The 20,980-nt window shown below is 33.5% G+C and overlaps 1 protein-coding gene across 2 annotated transcripts; it reads left to right on the forward strand.

The window, feature by feature from the left end:
- The first annotated feature begins 8,205 nt into the window (after positions 1–8,205).
- Positions 8,206–20,517, forward strand: LOC132312185 (uncharacterized). Of its 2 annotated transcripts, none has more exons than XM_059810449.1 (9): positions 8,206–8,494; positions 10,682–10,750; positions 11,897–11,986; positions 13,037–13,079; positions 14,415–14,521; positions 16,519–16,614; positions 17,945–18,135; positions 18,278–18,347; positions 20,223–20,517. In XM_059810449.1, the coding sequence occupies exons 1-9, from the start codon at positions 8,327–8,329 to the stop codon at positions 20,328–20,330; spliced, it is 942 nt and encodes a 313-aa protein (XP_059666432.1). In that variant the 5' UTR covers positions 8,206–8,326; the 3' UTR covers positions 20,331–20,517. The 2 variants fall into 2 exon arrangements, with proteins under 2 accessions (XP_059666432.1, XP_059666431.1); XM_059810448.1 differs by having other exon boundaries at positions 8,208–8,494; positions 10,679–10,750.
- The last annotated feature ends 463 nt before the right edge of the window (positions 20,518–20,980 follow it).

The following is a 20,980-nucleotide window of genomic DNA, read 5'->3' on the forward strand; positions in this document are numbered from 1 at the left end:
ATAATATCATGCAACATTGAAAAGTACTGTTGCAAGTGCATATCTAATATAATAAATTAGTAATAAAATTGGTTTAAACAATATTATTACCAAACAAATTTAAAAGTACTTTTAAATATAAGAAGTATTTTATATAATGTATCACCAAACAAATAACATGATTTTTATTGATAACAATTTTGTGACGGCCCTACTATTAAAAGCAATTTCCTTGCCCTGGTACCTCATCAAGTATCAGGTCTTAGGATCGATTCCTGCTATGTGTAAACAATTCTTTGGAGGGGCATGTGAGTACCAACTATAAAATTAAAAAATCAAAAAATCAAAAAAAAAAAAAAAAAATAGTTATTTCACCAATCTAAGAGCAATCTCAAATGGCTTCACAACTGCATTTTAAAGAATTCATTTTTCTGAAGTTTCAGACTCCATCTAACTGTAAAATGGAGCCCAAAATTCCACTTATTTATAATTTTTCCTATAAAAAATATTTTAAGAGAATTTAGTTTTCTAAAATTTCATGCCGGACTCCATCCAACTGTAAAATGGAGCCCAAAAGTCCACTTATTTATAATTTTCCCTATAGAAAAATATATACAAAAGTTTATGTGAGCTTTGAATTCAACTTATTCTATTATAGTCACCATCTTTTAGTTTTTGTCCTGTGTATTTGCTGGTCGGGCCATACAAGTGACATAACCAAGTAACCAATGTTTAGGTCCTTTAGGATGACTTTACATGATGAGTAAAGTTGAATACTACAATCTTCTTCCACATGTGTGAAGATTGTGGAGTGTTGAGACAGTTAAATGATTCTAGAGCTTGCACAAATTTGCAGTGCAAACATTTTAAAAAATTAGAGATTTTTGTAAAATTGGTAAATATATAAGATAATTTATGTGGAGAATTTTAGATAAAGTATCTTAGTCATTAATTGTAATGTGTTCTAGTCGTTTATAAGGAATGCGATGCCTATATATAGGGTAAGAATTGGTCTTAAAAGCATATGTTTTTTAATCCAAAAGTCTTCTCCATTTTTCAATTTGAAGGTTCAGAGATACACAAGTATTTGAAAAGACCGGTAGGGGTGACTTGGTTTAATCTAAATTTTAGTCCTGTTTTATTTGTTTGAGATTCATATCCAACCATGTAAATATACCATACACAGTTCTAATTACTTATTGGTCTACCGTAGTAGAGACTTGTTTTTATGGTTCAAATGCGTCACGGGGAAAATTAAAGTTACTTATAGTGTTCAAAGGATAGACCTCATAGTGAATGGTAGTTAATAACTAGTATTTACTTATGTTATTATTAGTATTATTATTATAGGGTAAAGTGTAAAAAAAAACCTGAATTATGTTTCAATTTGTAAATAATCCACTTGAACTATATTTTGTAAATAAAACCCCTTAAACTATTACATTTTGTTGCAACATACCCCAATACTTATACTATATTTCATTAAAGGACCATAATGCTCCTTCTTATTGAATTACATTTAATATATTTTTCTTATCTAAATAAATTATGAAAAAAAAAAAATCATACTAATTTGATGAAATATTCTCCATTAAATTTCTATAACTTAAACTTTAATTTTTTAAATTAATTATTTAAATAAAAAAATTTAGTAGAATTTTTTTAAAAAAATTAATTAATTTTTAAATTTTTAATGAATATATTACATGGAAAGAAGGTATTTTTTTAAAAGTATTTTATTAATTTTCATCAATATATATTGTATGAAAAAGAAGATATTTTTTTTATGAAAAAAATGTTTAAATTGGTTATAATAAGTTTTATTACAAATAATAAAATTTTAATAATAAGTTAATCAATTTAGAAAATGGTAGTTACAAATTTTTTTTTTTTTTTTTTTTCATTTTTATGATAAATTGATACTATAATAAAATCAAGGTAAATAATATAATAAATATTTACATAAGAGAAAAGATAATAAAAATAAGAAAGAGTAAAATTGTCATTTGTGATGAGTTTTACCTTAATTGCAACAAATCAATAGTTTAGAGGGTTATTTATAAAAAGGCAATAGCTTAGGGGGGATTTTTTGCACTTTACCCCTATTATTATTTGTCTCAGGATATGAAAAAAATGGATGAAAATGAAAGAATACTTTCAAGAGGGCTTCCAAACATTCACCATGTTAATGATGCTACTATGGTATAGTGACTTTCTCCTATGCTTCAATTACTTGGTGCATATGTTTGAACTGTCTATGAAGAGCTAACTGCCTGAAACTTCAGTTTTCTTGAAAAGTTCGTAGGTGTATACCTTGTATCAATAGTCCTCTCTTGTGTACATTATCTCGTTTATTAATAATTTTATAAGAGGACTAACCTTTTTTTTTAAATGGTGCATTGTTATTGGGTACATATACCAATACAATATGTATTCGATTTGAAAGAAATTATTTTGATCACAATGTAAAAATTTTATGGATTGTTCATAGTGATGTCATCCTAACTAATGACAAAATCAAAATGTTTCGATTTTAATTGTTTGTAATGAATAGGTATCTAATAATTTATTGTCCCACCAAAATTCACTACATCACACCATAAAATAACAATAATTTCCCTATTGGCAATGGTGCAAAAAATCTGATCGTCCAATCACACAATGCCATAAAAATCATCATTTTGTGTCACTTTTCTTGTTGACATGTGAAATTATGTACATTGACGTAATTTGTACCAAAAATGATACCATTCCTGACACCATCACAACATTCTCTTCTCTTCAAAAAGGTATGGTTTTTTTAGAAGTTTAACTTTTTTTTAGAATAATTTTTTTTATTATATTAATAATAAATAAATTATTGAATAAAATCATTTTGTGTCGCTTTTCTTGTTGACATGTAAAAATATGTACATTGACTTAAAATTTACCAAGACTGATACCATTGCTGACATTATCACAATACTCTCTCCTCTTCGAAAAAGTGTGGTTTATTATAAGTTTAATTTAGAATAATATATTTTATTATATTAATAATAAATGAATTATTGAATTTATTCTTAATGTGTCACGGTAATGTGATGATTTACTCTTTATAGATTTAACGCAAGAAAATTATAAAAAATAATACATAAACTTTTTAAATTAAACACTTATTTTAGGATGAATAAAAATAAAAAAGTGAATATGTATTTTGAAACGAAGAGGATAACAATAAATTGGACGAATTGTAAAAATACCACTTAACTTTCACCTGTTAGCAAAAAAGCACCCATTGACTTTCACCGGTTAAGCCAAACAAAAAAAACGACTTTTTCATCTTTCTGTCCACTGGTCCCGCAGAGGAAAAAATAGGGGAATCACCCATAAAGTTGTCGTCATTGGCTTCAAGGTTGTCGCCGGAAGAGAGTGAATCGGAGAGAGATGATAGAGTGAATGAGAGAGATTAAATGGGATTAAATTAATGACAAACAGAGAGATTAAATCGAAGTTGCAGTAGGAATGGAAGACTTAATCAGAAGGCATACCCTCGAAGAACCCAAAACTTCGCGATTGAAGACGATGAAAGATGGCGCCGGCTATGCTGCTAGCAAAAAGCTGTGGAATCGTTCCAATCGGCGAATTCCGTTACATGAACTTTGATGCGCCACCAATTTCTGTGCAGCACAACCGCCTTCTAAGACGGTGTTCCAATGGCCCGAAGTTAGAGGTGGGTCGCCGGTCTTACCAGAGAAAAGCTCGCTAGACATAGCCTCACTGGACTGCTATTGAAGGAGAAAAGTCGGGGAGAAGAAAACCATTCAGCGACCACATCGGAATCTATGAACTCCGGCGTCCAAAGTAGCAGCGGCGTCATAGTCCGGCGAACCCAAAGCTTCAACCGCTAAGCTCAGCAAGCTTCTTGAACCAAGTCGCCGGAACTACGACCTTGTTCAACCCTCCATGGCATTATTCTTTGGACACCTTCCAGAATATTCAATGTTCCCCAAATTCATTGTTGTATGCTCATTATGTCATTGAGTTTGAAGCAATGTTTTGTTAATCTAATGGTTAAGATAATTTGTAGATTTTCTTTTTTTAAGATATGCCTCTTGCATCCATTTTCAATAGGCATGCCGACATATGATTTTTCTCACCCATTGGCACGCGTAGCCCAAAGTGCTGGTTATTGGGTATGTTCCTGGTTGCTTGCTGATTTGATCTGTATTTCAGTTTTCAATTAATGACTTTTGAATGAAATCTCATCAACAAATTTGTTCCATGATCTTTCCTTTCTGGTTCTAGCTTTCTTATATAGTGGTGAATTTGCTGATATGGTAGGGCATAAGAAGCTATATCAATGATTTCAGAAAGAGGAAGTTGAAGCTTGCTCCTATTGCATACTTCAGTACGTATAATGGATCTGTATCTCATTTGCGGACAGGGATATGAATGGGAACAAGTGTATGCTAGGTTTGGTGTGCAGGAATGGAATGTAAGGAATAATGAAATGAGAATGGAAATGGAATGGAATTGTCATTTTCATTTTATTGTTTGGTTGTAAATATGAAATGTGTAAGAATTGAATGATAATAACCATTCTAATGTTTGGTTGGACCAATTTAAAATTTAGAATGAAATAAATTTTTAATTGAATTTTCCAAAATATCTCTTTTAGTAACAAATAAATTAAATTAAATTAACGATAGTGGTGGTGGTGGAAGGCGGCGGCGGTGGTGGTGAAAGGTGGTGGCGGTAGCGGTGATGGAAGGTGGTGGTGCTGATAGAAGGTGGTAGAAGGCGATGGCGGTGGTGGAAAGTGATTGCGGCGGTGTTGGTGGTTGTGGAAGTGGGCAGAGGTGGTGGTGGTGGAAGGCGGCGGTGGTGGTATAGGGCTGTGGCAGTAACGGTGGTGGAAGGTGGTGGTGGTAGTGAAAGGCGGTAGCAGTGGTGATGGTGGAAGGTGGTGGCAGTGATGAAAGGCGATGACGGTGGTGGTGGTGGTGGTGGAAGGTGGTGAAAGGCAATGGCGGTGGCGGTAGCGGTGGTGAAAGGCGGCGGTGATGGTTATGGCAAACGGTGGTGAAAGGCAGTGGTGGCGGTGATGGTGGAAAGTGGTAGGCGATGGTGAAAGTCGGTAGTGGTGGAAGGCAGGGGTAGTGGTGGTAGTGGTGGTGAAAAGCAGAGATGATTGTAGTGGAAGGTAATGATGATTTTTGAACTTAAAATATGAAGGTGTTTTGGAAAGTCGATTTTTTAAAATAAATTACTTGGGAATGGAATGGCCATTCCATAGGTTTAGTTGTGGAATGGATTTTCATTCCAATGGAATGGTCATTCCTACTTTAAGTTGCATACCAAACAAAAAAATGATTGGAATGGGCATTCCATTCCATTCAATTCCTGCACACCAAACATAGCAGTAATGTGTTAAAGATTTTCCTCTGAAAATACCTAAAATGGACGTCAGTTAAAATACCCCTTTATAATAATTGAGGGGAGTTTTTTGCTAAACAAATTCATAAAGAGAGTTTTTTATAGGCGGGTGAAAGTCGAGGTATTTTTTTTACACTTCACCCTGATAAATAAAATTAACTGATCATTCCATTTTCTTTGTAAGAGGTTTCACCAATTTAATATATTTTAAAGTTTTTATCAATTAATTTATATAAATTGAATTTTAATATTTAACAACTAAAATTGTAGACTATATATATAAATTGATTCAATTATCTAAATTTTTCATCAACCAAATTTTTTTTTTTTTTTTTTGTTTCATTCATCATTTCTAATTTTTCTATCACCATGTCAATCAAAGGAGTTTTATAGAGCTAAAATAGATAGATATACACGAGGGAATATTACAAAGAGGTGGACTTTTAGACACCATTTTACCGTCAGATGGAGCCAAAGTGATGAAAATTTAGAAACATGACTTCTCTTAAATGCTTGACAGCGTTTTTCTAAACGTGGCCGTTTGGGATTTCTTGTGTACCACTAAAAACACGCGTTAAGGTTAGATGTGTTGTTTGATGACTAAATAAAAGCCCTTTTATTGTTAGAGAAATTGTATTATATTTTTTCTTACAATTTAATCCCTATCTTTTTTGTATAAATATAATTTTATGAGCTGCATCACCATCACTATTCACATAGTATTTGATAAAGGCATCGACACTATAAACCAGGTTGGATCTAGTAGTGGACTTTGGTGGACTCAAACCCACCCCAAAAAATAAATTATATTACAATAGCTAATTTTAGAAGTTTTTGCCTTACCAAATCAGTGATCTGTTTGAAGAGAGCAATCAAATTACAATCTTCAGACAGATCACTGATTTGGTAAGACAAAAACTTCTAACTACATCTATTAAGGACGAATGGGAGTTGCTGGCATTCATCAAACCACCACTTGTGCTGCCGGATCGAACTGATTAGGGTTTTGTACCCTTGTGTTCTACACCAGAAGTGGGAATGCCTTAGACAAGAATAGTCTAATTCGCCCTAGACTAGTATTGTCTTTGTTGTTATACTGGGCCTCCTTGTGAACTTGTTGCTATGTTGGGCCTCATTGTGAACTTGTTAGATAATGTTTTGTACAATGTTTTGTGAGTGGGCTGTCCACTCTTTGTGGGCCTGCCACTCTTTTGATTTGCTTATGTAAATATTGCATTAATTTATAAAATCATCCTTACTTTCCCAAAAAAAAAAATTCAAATATTAATTCATTCCATTGACAATTTATGAATCTATACTTGACTATAGACTCCGTAAAGTGAAAATCTCAAACGAGAAATCTTATTTTTAAGTTGTAACAGTGTATTTGAACTAGTTTTATAATCAGTAATCGTACCATGTTAACCAGCAGTCCTTATGAATAAATCATACTTACAATAATATGATGCAACATTGTTGTAAGTGCATATCTAATATAATAATTTAGTAATAAAATTGCTTTAAACAACATTGTTACCAAACAAATTTAAAAGTACTTTTAAGTATAAAAAATATTTTATACAATATATCGCTAAACAAATAACATGTTTTTTATTGACAACAATTTTGTGACGGCTCTACTATTAAAAGCTATTTCATTGTCTGATACCTCATCAAATATTATGTCTTAGGATCAATTCCTATTAGGTGAAAATAATTCCTTAAAAGGGTGTCTGAGTACCAACTAAAAAACAAAAGTGATTTCATCATTTCAATAGCAATGTCAGGCTTCACATCCACATTTTAAGAGAATTTATTTTTCTTAAGTTTCGGACTCCATCTAACTGTAAAATGGAGCCCAAAAGTCCACTTATTTATAATTTTTCCTATAAAAAATATTTTAAGAGAATTTAGTTTTCTAAAATTTCATGCCAGACTCTATCTAATTGTAAAATGGAGCCCAAAAGTCCAATTATTTATAATTTTCCCTATAAGAAAATATATACAAAAGTTTATGTGAGCTTTGAATTCAACTTATTCTATTATTATAGTCTGTGTAATTGCAGGTTGTAACCAATGTTTAGGTCCTTTAGGATGACTTTACACATGAGGAAAGTCGAATTCTAAAATCTTTCACATTGTGAAGATTGTAGAGTGTTGAGACAATCGAAAGATTCTCGAGCTTCCACAAATTTGGAGTTTAAATATTTTAAAAAATTAGATAATTTTGTAAAAGTATAAGATAATTTATGTGGAGAAATTTAGATAAAATATCTTAGTCATTAATTATAATCTGTTCTAGTCGTTTGTAAATAATGGGATGCCTGTTTAGAGTATAAGCATATGTTTGAAGCTAAGAGTTGGGAGAAAAAGTCAGGGGAAGGGGTATAATAGGCTTATATTGTACATTGTACACACAATAATTTGGTGGAAATTGTTTTTCCCTCCACTTTCCTATCAAATCATTCCCTTCAACCAAATATAACATTAGGTATAAGTACAAACATAATCAACCGTATAAGTTCTTGAAAATAATTAAGATAATTTGTGAGATATAAAAGTTAAAAAAAAAAAAACTATTTTTCTATTGTTGTGATCAGTAAGAAATTCATTAGTGTCACTCCCACTTTGTTCATTTAAAAATATTTAAATCCTCACTATTTTTTTTAAAAGATAAAAGAAATAACACTGAATTACCAAATTTGTAAAAAAGAAAAATTAAACTTTTAAAGAAAAAAAAAATACAAAGAGGTTAAAAAGGGTACGTCACTACTATTATGAAACATTAACGCGCACATTAATATGATGACGTCCTTCAATTAATTCACAACTTCCTCTTCCTTATTTTCATTTGAGACAGACACGACACCCGTCTCCGTAGACAAGAAAATTTGAGAGAGAGGGAGAGAAAAAGAGGAGAGTGAGGATCTCTATGACCAACCTGCCTCAGTCTCTTTCCATCAACGCTCCTTTCGTCGGTTCCGGGAACGTAGTCGGAGCTCAGGTGAACAAAGATCGGAAAATGCAATCGGCCGAACAGCTAGTGCTCGATCTCAGCAACCCCGATCTCAGAGAGAACGCTCTTCTCGAACTTTCCAAGGTACGTATAACACACACATATATGCACTTGTATTTATTCAAGTCTTTCTGTATCTCTCTAAATAATTTCCTTTTATGGTTCACAAATTACTCTCTCCCCCTCTCCTATCCCCAAATTCAAACTTTCCAAGGTTATGTATAATAGCTCCTTAACGGTCACCTTCTTGTTGGAGTACTCAAAATTTCTCGTTATTATTTGTTGAATCTGAGATATATGCACCAATTACACTGTTATATATGCGTGCATATTCATTACTTTAATTATATACACACACATACATGTACGGTTGTATTAGTGGATTTTTATTGGTGCATTTTAAAGTCCTTTTCCTCCTTTTATATATCCATCCTTTTTGTTCGTGGGTTTCATTTGCTGTATACATGCAAGCACTCATTCATACATAGGCATAACATCAAAGTTGTTCTTTTCTTTTATGTTCCTTGATCTGTTCTATGTTTTAATTTATGATTATTCATTTTATTCTCAATTTTCTTTGTCATCATATTTGTTTTGATTTCTTATTTATTATGGTTTAATTCGATAATAGATAATTGTTAATGTGTGATAACCTGTTGGTAATTTTTGAAGTTTTGATAAATAGGTGATTAGTTCTTACTTATGAAGTTTGGTTTTTAATCGTTAATTTGATAATAGGTGATTGTTGTTGTTGTTAAATCTATTATATCTACTGTCAATCAGAGCTTTAAAAAAAATGAAATACACATAAAGATGTAAAACTTTATAATCATGTTAGTAATTAAATTTTGGGTATTGTGCAAAAAAATCCCCCACTATATACATAATGTGCAAAAACCCTGGTGTTAAAAACAAAGCCCTACATTTTTCAAATTGAGCAAATAAGGAGATTTTCTTAATTTGAAGATTGAAAACCTAAAATGCCCTTAAAGCAAAATAAAAAAAAAAAAAAATTAAAAAAAAAAAACCTAATATGCACAAATTCTATTAAGGGTATTTTGGGTTTTTATAAAAACAATTGGCTCAAAATTGACGACCAGGGGGCAATTTGCTACAAATTTTCAAATTATAGGGATTCATATGCACATACTAAATAGCAAGGGTGTCTTGCACATTTGGCATGTGATCAAATTTCTAAACACAATTTCCTAATAAAAGAGATACATTCATTAATTTTCGTTGGTATAGTGTGTTTATTGTGAATAATACTACAGTTACTACCATACAAAGCAAAGGTGGACCAATTTGAAAAATGTAGGGTTTTGTTTTTAAATGATATAGTAGTTTATACTCCATATAATAAGTCACTGTTTTGCTTTTGTCATAGGCTTAAAAACTTTGTGAAAGATTAATGTTTAAATGATAGAGGAAGGGGTTGAAACTTCATCCTTGTGGTTGGCAGCCACGTGTTGTATCCAACTGAGCTACTCCAGCTGTTAAAAAAGAAAAGTTTACGGCTTACAACTATTTTAGAATCTGAAATTGGAAATATTTTCCTTTTAGATTTAGATTGACATAGGGGCCATTGCTGATTTGATGATGGTAAAAGCTTGGTTGACTAGTGCAAGGATGCCATTTTCGAGTTTGAGAACAACCATTTGATGCAAAATAAGGCCAAAGGTTATGTAAAACTTGTAGCTAGGCCCTTGCTTTTCCCTTCAACTTCTTCTCTTTCCCTCCCAACACCTTGCGTAGGCGGGACCAGAGCTGGATAGTCTCCTCTCTTTCTCGAATTTAAATTGATGTCTTATGAATTCAAAATGACTTGTAAAAATATGCCACTCCAGCTACTAAATTTGATTTAATGCTGAAAGGAGTTGTTATTTGCGCTCCTTTTTCCTTTAATCAGTTCTTTCTTGTTTTCCTCAAATAACATTGATGTGAAACTATATTAAATATCTGCAGCACAGGAATGCATACGCCTTCAAAGAAAATAAGATTAATAAATATAAAATGGAAAGGAAAAATATCAGGGATGCATATGCCTTTAACTCCCAAATTTTTTACTTTAAATGGTTGTAGTGATGCTTCTGGTTCTCCAACTTTTGAGTGGCATGTTTATAAACTTATTTCTACCTTTGCTCTTAGTTCTTTTAAAGGAATTATTTCAAGATTTGGCTCCTTTCATGTGAAATTTTTTTGGTACTATTGCTGATCATCTACAAGTATGCCTAATAAACTTGTATTTGTTGGTCTTTTTATTTTTAGAAGAGAGAACTATTTCAAGATTTGGCTCCGTTATTGTGGAATTCTTTTGGTACTATTGCTGCACTCTTACAGGTATGCTTTGTACTCTTTATAATTTTTCCTTATAAATTCAGTTTTATTGCGGTTTACAATTGTCATTCCATATCACTGTCTAACTGGCTAATCAGTTTGTCTAGTGAAAACTTGTCTAAGAACTTCTTCCCTGATTTCTTCTACATTCTCACATATTGAAAAATGCTCGCTCTTTTAACATTTTCTAACTAGTACACGCATATTATTCTCCTCTGGCCAGCACTACAAGAGGGATTACGGGTTTCTTGAACAAGCTGAACCTTGGCAAGCCTTTCCAAGAGCCCAGATATTGACATTTAGAATGATCGAATTACAGAAAGCTCAAATTCCATTATTACATTTTATTAAAATGTTCTGGACATCAACAAGCATCCAATAAGTGACAAATCATCAAAAGAATCTCTGAAAGATTTTCCTATCTATTCTACTTTCAATTAAGTTTCACTGAACAAGTTAGAATTTTAACAAATTGATGACATTAAAAGCTTGGGGGACAAGTTAGAATTTTAGCAATTTGATGACATTAAAAGCTTGGTCAAATGAAAATTACTTGAAATAAAATGAAAGCAAAGAAAAACATATAATTCAATTAAGATATTGTATGAAAGTATGATTTCTTCTAATAAGAGCATTGAGGAGTTGGACCATTATTTGTAGGAATTGAATGAGAAGTGGAAGAAAAGAAACCAATTGTTATTTCTGGAATTCTTATACATAAAATTACAAATATATCCTTGTGATGTTATTGGCTGGCTGAGCTAGGATAGCTTGATCTCAGTCCAAACTTGATTTGTGGCTTAAAAGTTTGTGGAAGTTCAGCCTTAGTCCAAACTTATTGATGGCTCCTCATGATATTGTTCTGGCTGGACAAGCAGGCTTCAGGGTAATCAACCTAATTTGTTGTCCCAGATTCTACATGTTAATGTGGTGTTGATTTCCTTCTAATTATTTTTTATTTTCATGTTCATTAATTAGTATATGATGGTATAATTTTCTGCTAACTTATTTTAGTATACTGCTATACCCATAAAACTAGTTCTGAAGTTTTAAGTTGATACTTCTTTTGTTTGTGACTCATTGGCTGGATGCTTACCATGTTCGATCTTTTCTCTTATGACTGATGCCTGAATTCCTTACTACTTACAGGAGATAGTTTCAATATACCCTGTTCTATCACCACCAAACCTGACTCCGGCACAATCAAACAGAGTCTGTAATGCACTTGCACTTCTTCAGGTATAATATTTTACCTTTTATACCAAAACGTTCTTTATGTCAATTTCTTTGTTTTAAACTTATCATCATATATTTTCTTTTCTTAGAAGTTTGGTGTATGATTTTCATAACACTTATTTTACCATTATTGTCCAATCTTTAGTCCCAACAACCCCCCATTTGTATTGTTCTTTGAATCGTCCAAATCACCTTCTCTTGAGGTGATAGTTTTTGTGGGCCTACAAATTAAACCATGCAGAAGAGGGGGTTCTAAAATATTATCTTCTCTTCTCTCTTACCAAACAACGTGGCCATGTAAAGACCACGATTGAACAAGAGGGGCAACGCAAGTGCAAATCCCGAGCACAGCGAGGTTGGAGTAGACCTCTAAAAGAGGGTTTACTGAAGTGTTCAGAATTTCTCACCATCTTCAGGCCTTGAGGGTTTGCAGGAAAACCTCAATGGGTTGCCATTATATTGGTTTCTTAAGTGATCTCGGTTGACATTTTTTATTAAACTGTGAGCAGTTTGTATGGTTGATCAATTCAACCACTTGGTCTGAATAATTTGAATTAAACAAAGAAATTTTTAGTTAAGAAAGGTTATATGGGCTTTTCGGGCTGAGAAGGAACCAGTAGACTGTCCATCAAGTTGAACTGGCCAGTCTGGTCCACTACGTAAAACATTGCTCTGGGACCAACCCAAAAGAAGAAGAAGAAGAAGATGCAAGCCTCCGTTGTTACTGTGACGAGAAATGCAATTTAAAATCAAGTGTTACTTATGCAGGTGTCGCAAAATGCCTTTCTAAAATTTGTTGGAATTGTTTGCTCTACACAGCCAGAGCAAATGAAAATGTCAAAAAGTGCTTTATTGAAGTCAATTATTTAAAGATGCGTCTTTTGCTTTCGGATATGATAGTCATTCCATGGTCTATCCAATTACTTTTGCAGTTGAAATTACTTGCTTGGATTGTAAAGATGTACTTTGGGTTAACCAATTCATGATAATTTTTGTTTCATAGTTTTGAAGCATTGCTGATGCTATATATACTTTTGTACATGTCTTTTGCAGTGTGTCGCCTCCCATCCAGACACAAGAATGTTGTTCCTCAATGGTAATTTTCTTGGTTCTATCAACACATACAGAGGTTTTTTACCTGCAGAAATCTGGAATTTTGTAAGACTTCATTGCTTAATATGTAAAAGGAAAACCTTTTTTTTTTTTTTTGGGTATATATGATGCATATCCACCTGATATAAGACCCTCGGTAATGTTTGACTGGTTCACAGGTATCTGCTTTTTAAAGTTGAATCGCAGAGCATCATGTATAAATTTGAATTTGTAATTATTATTATTTTGGGGGGCGGGGAGCGGGGTGTTATATTGCACTGATTTGTAACATATGTGATTCTAGCTAGTAGCAATACTGAAAAAGTGAGAAAATTGATTTCCAAATGTTCTTCAACTTTTAGTTGACATTGGACCCTATATGTCAAACGTCATGTTGAGCAATTTGTCCCTGGAATTTGGCAGTATGTATATGGGTCAGAATTGCTGAAGTTTTCATTCAATTTAGAATTTAAATTGAAATTACTAAAGATATCACATTTTTGTAAGACTTGGACATGTTCCAAGTTCCAACCATAATTCTTTTTGCTCTTCAAACTACATCCTTTCATAAATACATAAGGGTATGAATACATAAGGGTATATCAGTAAAATTAAGCAACGTCATACTCCTTCATTTATCCTCCTTTTCATGCTCAGTTGAACAAAAAAAAAAGGGAAGAAAGTTTCCTTTCATTATGGATTCCTTTTCTATGCTTCCTGGTTTCTCTATAAATTTATCATCCCTCATACGAAATGGAGCATTATAGTTCTAACTGAACAATGTCTATCCTAACAATGCATTGTAATTCATACACTGAAGAAGTGAAGAACAAATAATGTTCTGTTCATTTTTGTTAGTTTCACATTTGAACATTAAGTTATGCTACAAACCTACAACGAGAACATCTGTTTCTCCTATGGCATGTCAGTTACCATCTTGAGTACCTACACCGATATCTGTCTCATATATGCTTGCTTTTGCGTGTCAAACACCTTTCTGTGGGATTTCCATCCGTCCTTGTGCTTCATGCACTTCTTGAAAAATGTGAATTTGATTGCATCAACGTGACACAGTGTCCGAAGGTTACCCATATGCTGGCATATTGACATATTTTTACCCATTTATATACAGTTTTTGACTTTGTATCTTAGCATCTGAATTTTAGCTACAAGAGTTGGACGTCAGAGTTTTTCTCACTGAGCATTATGTTTAGGCTCTTTAGGGTAAATACAGATGTGTCATATTTTATGTGGCTAGTTCTTAAAACAGATGCATATATTTACAAAAGTCAGTTGAAATTTAATGATATTATTTTGATTGACCTTCTTTCTTTTGCAGCTCATATTCCTTTATATCTGTATCCTTTTCTTAACACAACAAGCAAATCAAGGCCTTTTGAGTACTTGAGGCTTACTAGCTTGGGCGTCATTGGTGCCCTGGTGAAGGTACTTTGGCCTTGGTGGTGGTATTTTTTATGTTTCATTTGTAGTTTTGTTTGTTTTTATGTGGTAGTTAAGCATTTTTATGTTAAGTGGTGCATAAAACTTGCAAATGCAAAATACATTCCTGAAAAAGCCTGATACACCATATACGTTTAACAGGAACTTACCAGGTACAGCCAGATTGTAACTTGTGATCTAGGAACTATTTTTAAAAGCAAATAACACGTAAACAAAGTTAAGCTAATTCATGTCTTCATCTAAATATACAGAACTTTTGTGCACCTAACTTCTGCTACTTTAGCTGCCCAGTTTATGTGTGCATGCAGATTGCCTTGTCAAATTTTACTTTCTTTGTCTAATTAACCAAGAAATTTCGTCTACCTAATCTTGACTATAAGCTTGACTCAAAGACAAAGCTTCTGATCTAATGACTCTCAACTTTTGATCTTGATCAAGATAGTATATATCTGTATCTCTTGACCAAGTAATAAGAAGATATATTTCTATATTCTGCTAGAAGTGAATCAAGATGAAGCCTTGTTAGCATTGAAGATTAGATACAGGGAAAACCTTCAACCTGCCAGCCTATGCAAAAGACTGAGGAGTGTTTTATTGTTTTATTGCGTATCTTTTTATTTTCTGGCTCTGAAAAACACTCAATAACTAGTTTGAGATGGATTTCTGTGTTTCTCTTTTTTCATTGGGCAGATATTTAGTTAAATTAGCGTCAATGGACAAAACTTAACAGAACATAAGCAGTTACAACATACATAAATAAAAGAATTATTAACTCCTTTTGACAATGTCTATATGCAGTTATGCACGGCTGCTTATAATAAAATTATTGCAGGAAAAAAATATGAATTTCCATGCAACCTTGAGAAGTCCCATCACCCAGTCTATGTCCCCCGTCTACATGGGGTGTTAGGAGTGGAAGACTAGCCAGATAACTAACATTTTAATTATTTGTTATTTTATATAAAGTGATTGCTATGAGTCTTGAACCAGTGTCCTCTTGCTTGTCAGTTTGAGTTTTGGATTCTAAACCTTATTTTGTTTCCTTTTTAGTAATATAAAAATAAAATACACGTATTGTATTTCTTTTTACTTTTTCCAATAAAACTCTTAACATGTATTCTTAATACAAAAGAATATTTAAAGTATTACAAAAAATTAAAAGCTTGGAATCGGGTACCAAATATCAGGTGCAGGTTTGTGTTTCAGTGCTGGACCTCGGACCTCCCTAATTCTTGAATCTTAGGATACGGAAAAAAGTATAAGAAATTTGGGTATGGGCACATGGACACATTCTAGGCATGTAAATACATTTTATTTTATATATTCTAGTGTACGATGTAATTGTTCTTCAAGGTATACTCAATTAGAATTTAAATTAGATAGGATGTGAAAAAAAGATGTTCCTGTCCGTCCCACAAGTAGGAAACCCTTCTCTATTATAAAATTTGAGTTTTTTCATCTTCTTCCATAACATTAGGAGAATCAGAGTGTGCGCGCTGAGACATTATCCATACCACGGATATTTGAAGAGAATAGAAAAGTCCATGTAACACATATTAAAGTACTTTATAATCCCTTAATTTTATAAAATGAGAAGAAAATTGAAATACTGATTATATTTAGATTTTGTTGACCCCTTTTAAAATGCAGGCTTCCAAAAATAAGGTAAAAGGGAGTTCAAATTAAGATTTTTTGTAAGCCTTGGAGGACCAAATTAAAAATTTTATTTTGTGAAATTTACTATATGTAGGTACCTATATATTAGTTTTTCTCCCCTCAAAACTTTGGGGAGCCATGGTCCCCCTTTGTTCCCATGCAGGTCCACCTATGTGTGCAGTGATCTTTCTCTCCCATGAAAAGGAATGTTGCAATCTTAGTGCACTTGATAGCGCTTATTTTCTTGCTCTTGTTCGTCAGATCCGTTACTTTCTTATATTTCAAGTATCTTGGAAATCAAAACATTAGGTCCTTTTCTTTTTCAGGTTGATGATACAGAGGTGATTAGTTTTCTCCTCTCAACAGAAATAATTCCACTGTGCCTTCGTACGATGGAGATGGGAAGTGAATTATCGAAAACAGTTGAGTGTTTCCTGAATGCATTTTTCCTTGCTTCTTACATTGTTCTTTCTCTCGTTAAATATGCCAGTAATTTCACTATTTCCATTTTCTATCTACTGCAGATTGATATCTTTTTACCATCTGATTGTATTATTAGATCTAGGTAATGCCTAAATCTGATACGGATAATAAATTTTTATTTTTTTAATTCCTCACGGTAAAGTTATTTTCCAGCTAATTAAAAAGCATTTGTCAAAAAAAAATTCTGCTCAATTTTGTACTGTTATATTTGAAAAAGATGTTTTACAACTCAGAATGTGTTAGATTCGTGTCCTTTTAGTGTCACGTCCTGCAATACGGCTTCAAATTCCCTTAATATTGTTCTAGTTCCATTATACAGAAAATCATTTGGGAGGCCTATGGTGGTACCACGACATTGGTACAACATGTACCATCTAAAGCATGCTTGTCTTTTAGATGGAATGTCATTGGTGTAAGCACACTGTTGGATTCCTTGATTTTTAGGTAATAGATGCTGCAATAGAAGTGAGAGTTGAAATTCCATTTGAGTGGAAAAGTAGTGTGCTTGTCTCCGTATATTTATACCCACTGATGACTCTTGGCTTGGCGGAGATTGTTAGACACTGTCTTGCGGGTTGCCATTGTGGATCTTGAAAAGATATTCCTCTATAAATTGAATGTTTTTCTTTATTGATGATCTTCAGTTCCAATTTCAAGATTGGATTCCAGATTGCTGAATGCAGTATTAATTGTATTTCAAACAAGCTGAATGCATTTAACAATAAACATTCTGAGTTCACAACACTACAATCACAGAAAATACAAAATATAGTCACCGTAATTAGATTAAAAAATGCCCATATTTCAAACAATTCTGGAGAAAAGCATTCAAAACAGCCTTGCTCCATTTGATATGCAGAACACTTAAATGCGTAAAATTGTTTTCCAAAAACAATGGAACCCTTATTTACAACATAGTGCTCAAATGTTCCACATTATAGATACATGTGACTGTCAATCAAAGTAGGAGGGCAGCACAACAGACACCTATAAATATGTGGTGGAATAATTAAACTCAGTGGTACCCTTTCACTGGAAATTCACTATTTCCAATTGGCTTCCTCATTAATTTGTGTGAAATCTTTAATCAAATGATCTGACAACTACCTTAGAATATAAGCAAGTGTATGATCTTCAAACTTTGGAATTCCTAAGTATCTCATGTACAAAGGTCACCAGCTTTGTAATCAACTCAATAATGTCTTCCTACAAATACCTGGTCTTGGTTATCAGGTTGATTGAAGTCTGACTGAAGTTTTATGCCGTCAGGTTGCCACATTTATAGTTCAAAAAATTCTACTGGATGATGTGGGCTTGGATTATATATGCACTACAGCAGAGCGGTTTTTTGCAGTAGGCCGAGTTTTGGGGAATATGGTTGCAGCACTTGCAGAACAACCGTCATCAAGGCTGTTAAAACATATTATTCGTTGTTACCTTCGGCTATCTGATAATCCAAGGTTGGTAAATAGTGTGATTTCAATTAATTTTGTTATTTGCAATTACAATTGTAATAATGTAATGCTGGCTCCACATTTATCTCCCCTTTGATTTTCCATTTAACGTTTACTGAAGCCATGGTCCTTGGTCTACATAACACAGGGCTTGTGACGCATTAAGAAGTTGCCTTCCAGACATGCTAAGAGATGCCACCTTCAATAGTTGCCTCCGTGTAAGTACCTTAGGTAGTTGCTTATGGTTGCTCCCTCATATGATTTACGTCGCACTTATAATAATCATGAATCCAATATGGAGTCCTAAGGACCATTGAATATTACTCGTACTTATCAAAAACTTAATATTGCTCGTGTTGCTCATCAATTTGATGCATCATACGGTCATAATATTCTTTGTTATACCAGTGGTTGTTAATTTCTTTCTGTTCTAAGCTACTGGCCCAGTGCTTCTTTGAGATGTAACTGAACGTTTTTCAGAGTCCCAGAACAATGGGTCAACTAAGGCATTTCCTTTCAAACACAGCAAATCTTAATTATCAAGGTTAATAGGAGGGTTTTTTCTTTTTTTTTCTTTGCTTCTTTACTATGTGGTATAAACACATCTCTTCAGGGGAGGTTAGTGTATATCGAGTATGCAAGTGCTGGGAGTCATAGAACATTGAATTTAGCTATGTAAGATTCTACTGGGCTATCTCAAAATTTTGCTGTGCTGGTTCAGATGTTATTGCCATCGTGAGATAGCTTTGTCTTTTGTTGGAAATTTTGGATTTACCACTTTGAGGGGGGAAAGTACCTCCTTAATCTCTTTGGTGAGACATGTTATTATAAATTCCATTAAAGTAATGTGAAGAAGAATCAGAAAAAATAATCCGTGGCTTTGAGGTGTGTAGAATAATAACCTTGTCCTTAAAGGTGTTTTTGCCCCAACTCCCTGTAAAGTTGTTGAGATGTTCTTGTCAAAACACCTCCAGGACACTCAGAATTCCACATTCCCGAACATTATATGAAGTATATAACTTAGAGAGAGAGAGAGAGAGCATTGTACATCGATTTTTGGACCAATGGCTACAACTTTAAACTGAAAATTGACTATCAATTATGAAGCCACTATCCGAACATATGCAACTACTCAATCAGATGGTCTAAATTTAATCTTCAATAGTCACCATTTAAATAATCGCGACTTTAAAAAATTTGTTACTTGGATGTTTGACAGTTTTCAGTTGCAGTTGATTCTGAAACAGACAATTCACAAGTGTGTGCGATCACAATCACATGTGCCTAAGTGCCAAGTGTCTCCTACAATGCGTTACTATGGCACCGCACTGTCCATGCAATGCACGATCCTGTGCATTTTAGTGTTGCACAGTGGAACACTAGCCACTATTAACCATAGAAAAGTTCTGAAAACTTCTCTTATGGGACTTGTATGATGCAGCTTGTCTACTAAACGAGGGAAACTTTATGCTACAATCTACCCAACAGCTACAAGGGTTGAATAGCGTACACACACACACACACACACACACACACACATACATACTTATACTATATTTATATAATTTGTAACGCGAGATCAACTCTCTCTTCTGCATGTAAAATAGCCCTTCTGTTCCCTACAGTTGATTCTGTAACACAGACATTTCACAAGTGCGTGTGCGATCACAATCACATGCGCCTAAGTGCCAAGTGTCTCCTACAATGCGCTACTATGGTACTGCACTGTCCACACAATGCACGATCCTGTGCATTCTAGTGTTACACAGTAGAACACTTGCCACTATTTCCACTGAACTTTTCTCATGGGACTTGTCTGATGCAGCTTGTCTACTCAATGAGGGAAACACATTATTATGCTACAATTTGTCCAACAGCTACAAGGCTTGACTAGCCTATACACACACATACATATACAATATTTATATAATTTCTGACGAATGATATTTGAACTCTGGACCACACCACCACGCACCCTACACGTCTTTGTTGCAGTGCGAGATAAACTTTATCTCTTCTGCATGTAAAAAAGCCCTTCTGTTCCCTACTGTTTTAATCTTGTGGATTTTGATTTTGATGGTCTGTGTTTTCAGGAAGATCAAACAACAAGGAGGTGGCTACAACAGTTGCTTCACAACGTTCAAGGGGCCCGTGTTGCCCTACAGGCTGGGGGAGGATTTGATCATATGCTGGTGAACTAAATTGACATGCCATGTTTTTTGAAATCGTCTTCTGTTGTTACTTGTAGCCAGGCATTGCCAATGTTTATTTATCTAATTTTTATCGCAATCTAGGGTACTGGTTAGTAAACTAATGTATATGGGAAATGTGGACTGGCAAAACATTCATTATCTAGTTTACTCAAGTTATTTTGATATATTCTTTCAACTTTCTTGCTGTTGCAACTTTTTCTAAAAATCGAAGCAAAACTGTGTCGTATAAGATCTCAAGTGTCATGAAATGCAGGACCATCAGGGATCGGAGAAGCCAAATTCAAAGCTATCCAATTCTTATCCATTTTAATCATATACCATGAGTAGAAAGTGAGTTTGCTACTCAATATGGAATCATCCAAGTCTATTGAATGTGATTGAAATGCATGAATTGTGATTCAGAAATTGGAGAAATTTTGTAGGTTTTTTTTTTTTTTTTTTTCAAAAAAAACAAGAGGTGACATATGCTCACAATGCTCACAATAAAATTGCATGACTAATGTTGATTATCTGTTTTTTGAACATTATTATGTACAAAGTGATTCTATGAGCTTCATGGGAAGGCATCCATTCCCTTCAGGACTGTAAAGGTGGAGTGAGCATCACAAGCAAGATAAGAATGTGAAGATGGTGTGCAA

Source organism: Cornus florida, unplaced genomic scaffold (assembly GCF_030987335.1).
Source record: "Cornus florida cultivar Cherokee Brave unplaced genomic scaffold, ASM3098733v1 CherokeeBrave_3.0.0_Hap2_Chr06, whole genome shotgun sequence".
Classification (NCBI taxonomy): Eukaryota; Viridiplantae; Streptophyta; class Magnoliopsida; order Cornales; family Cornaceae; genus Cornus; species Cornus florida.

Bases quoted from the DNA above. Each gene is read 5' to 3' on its own strand.
- LOC132312185 (XM_059810448.1), top strand. From the start codon at position 8,327: ATGACCAACCTGCCTCAGTCTCTTTCCATCAACGCTCCTTTCGTCGGT. The intron at 16,615-17,944 runs GTTGAGTGTTTC...TTATGCCGTCAG, and splicing joins GAAGTGAATTATCGAAAACA to GTTGCCACATTTATAGTTCA. The intron at 18,348-20,222 runs GTAAGTACCTTA...CTGTGTTTTCAG, and splicing joins CCTTCAATAGTTGCCTCCGT to GAAGATCAAACAACAAGGAG.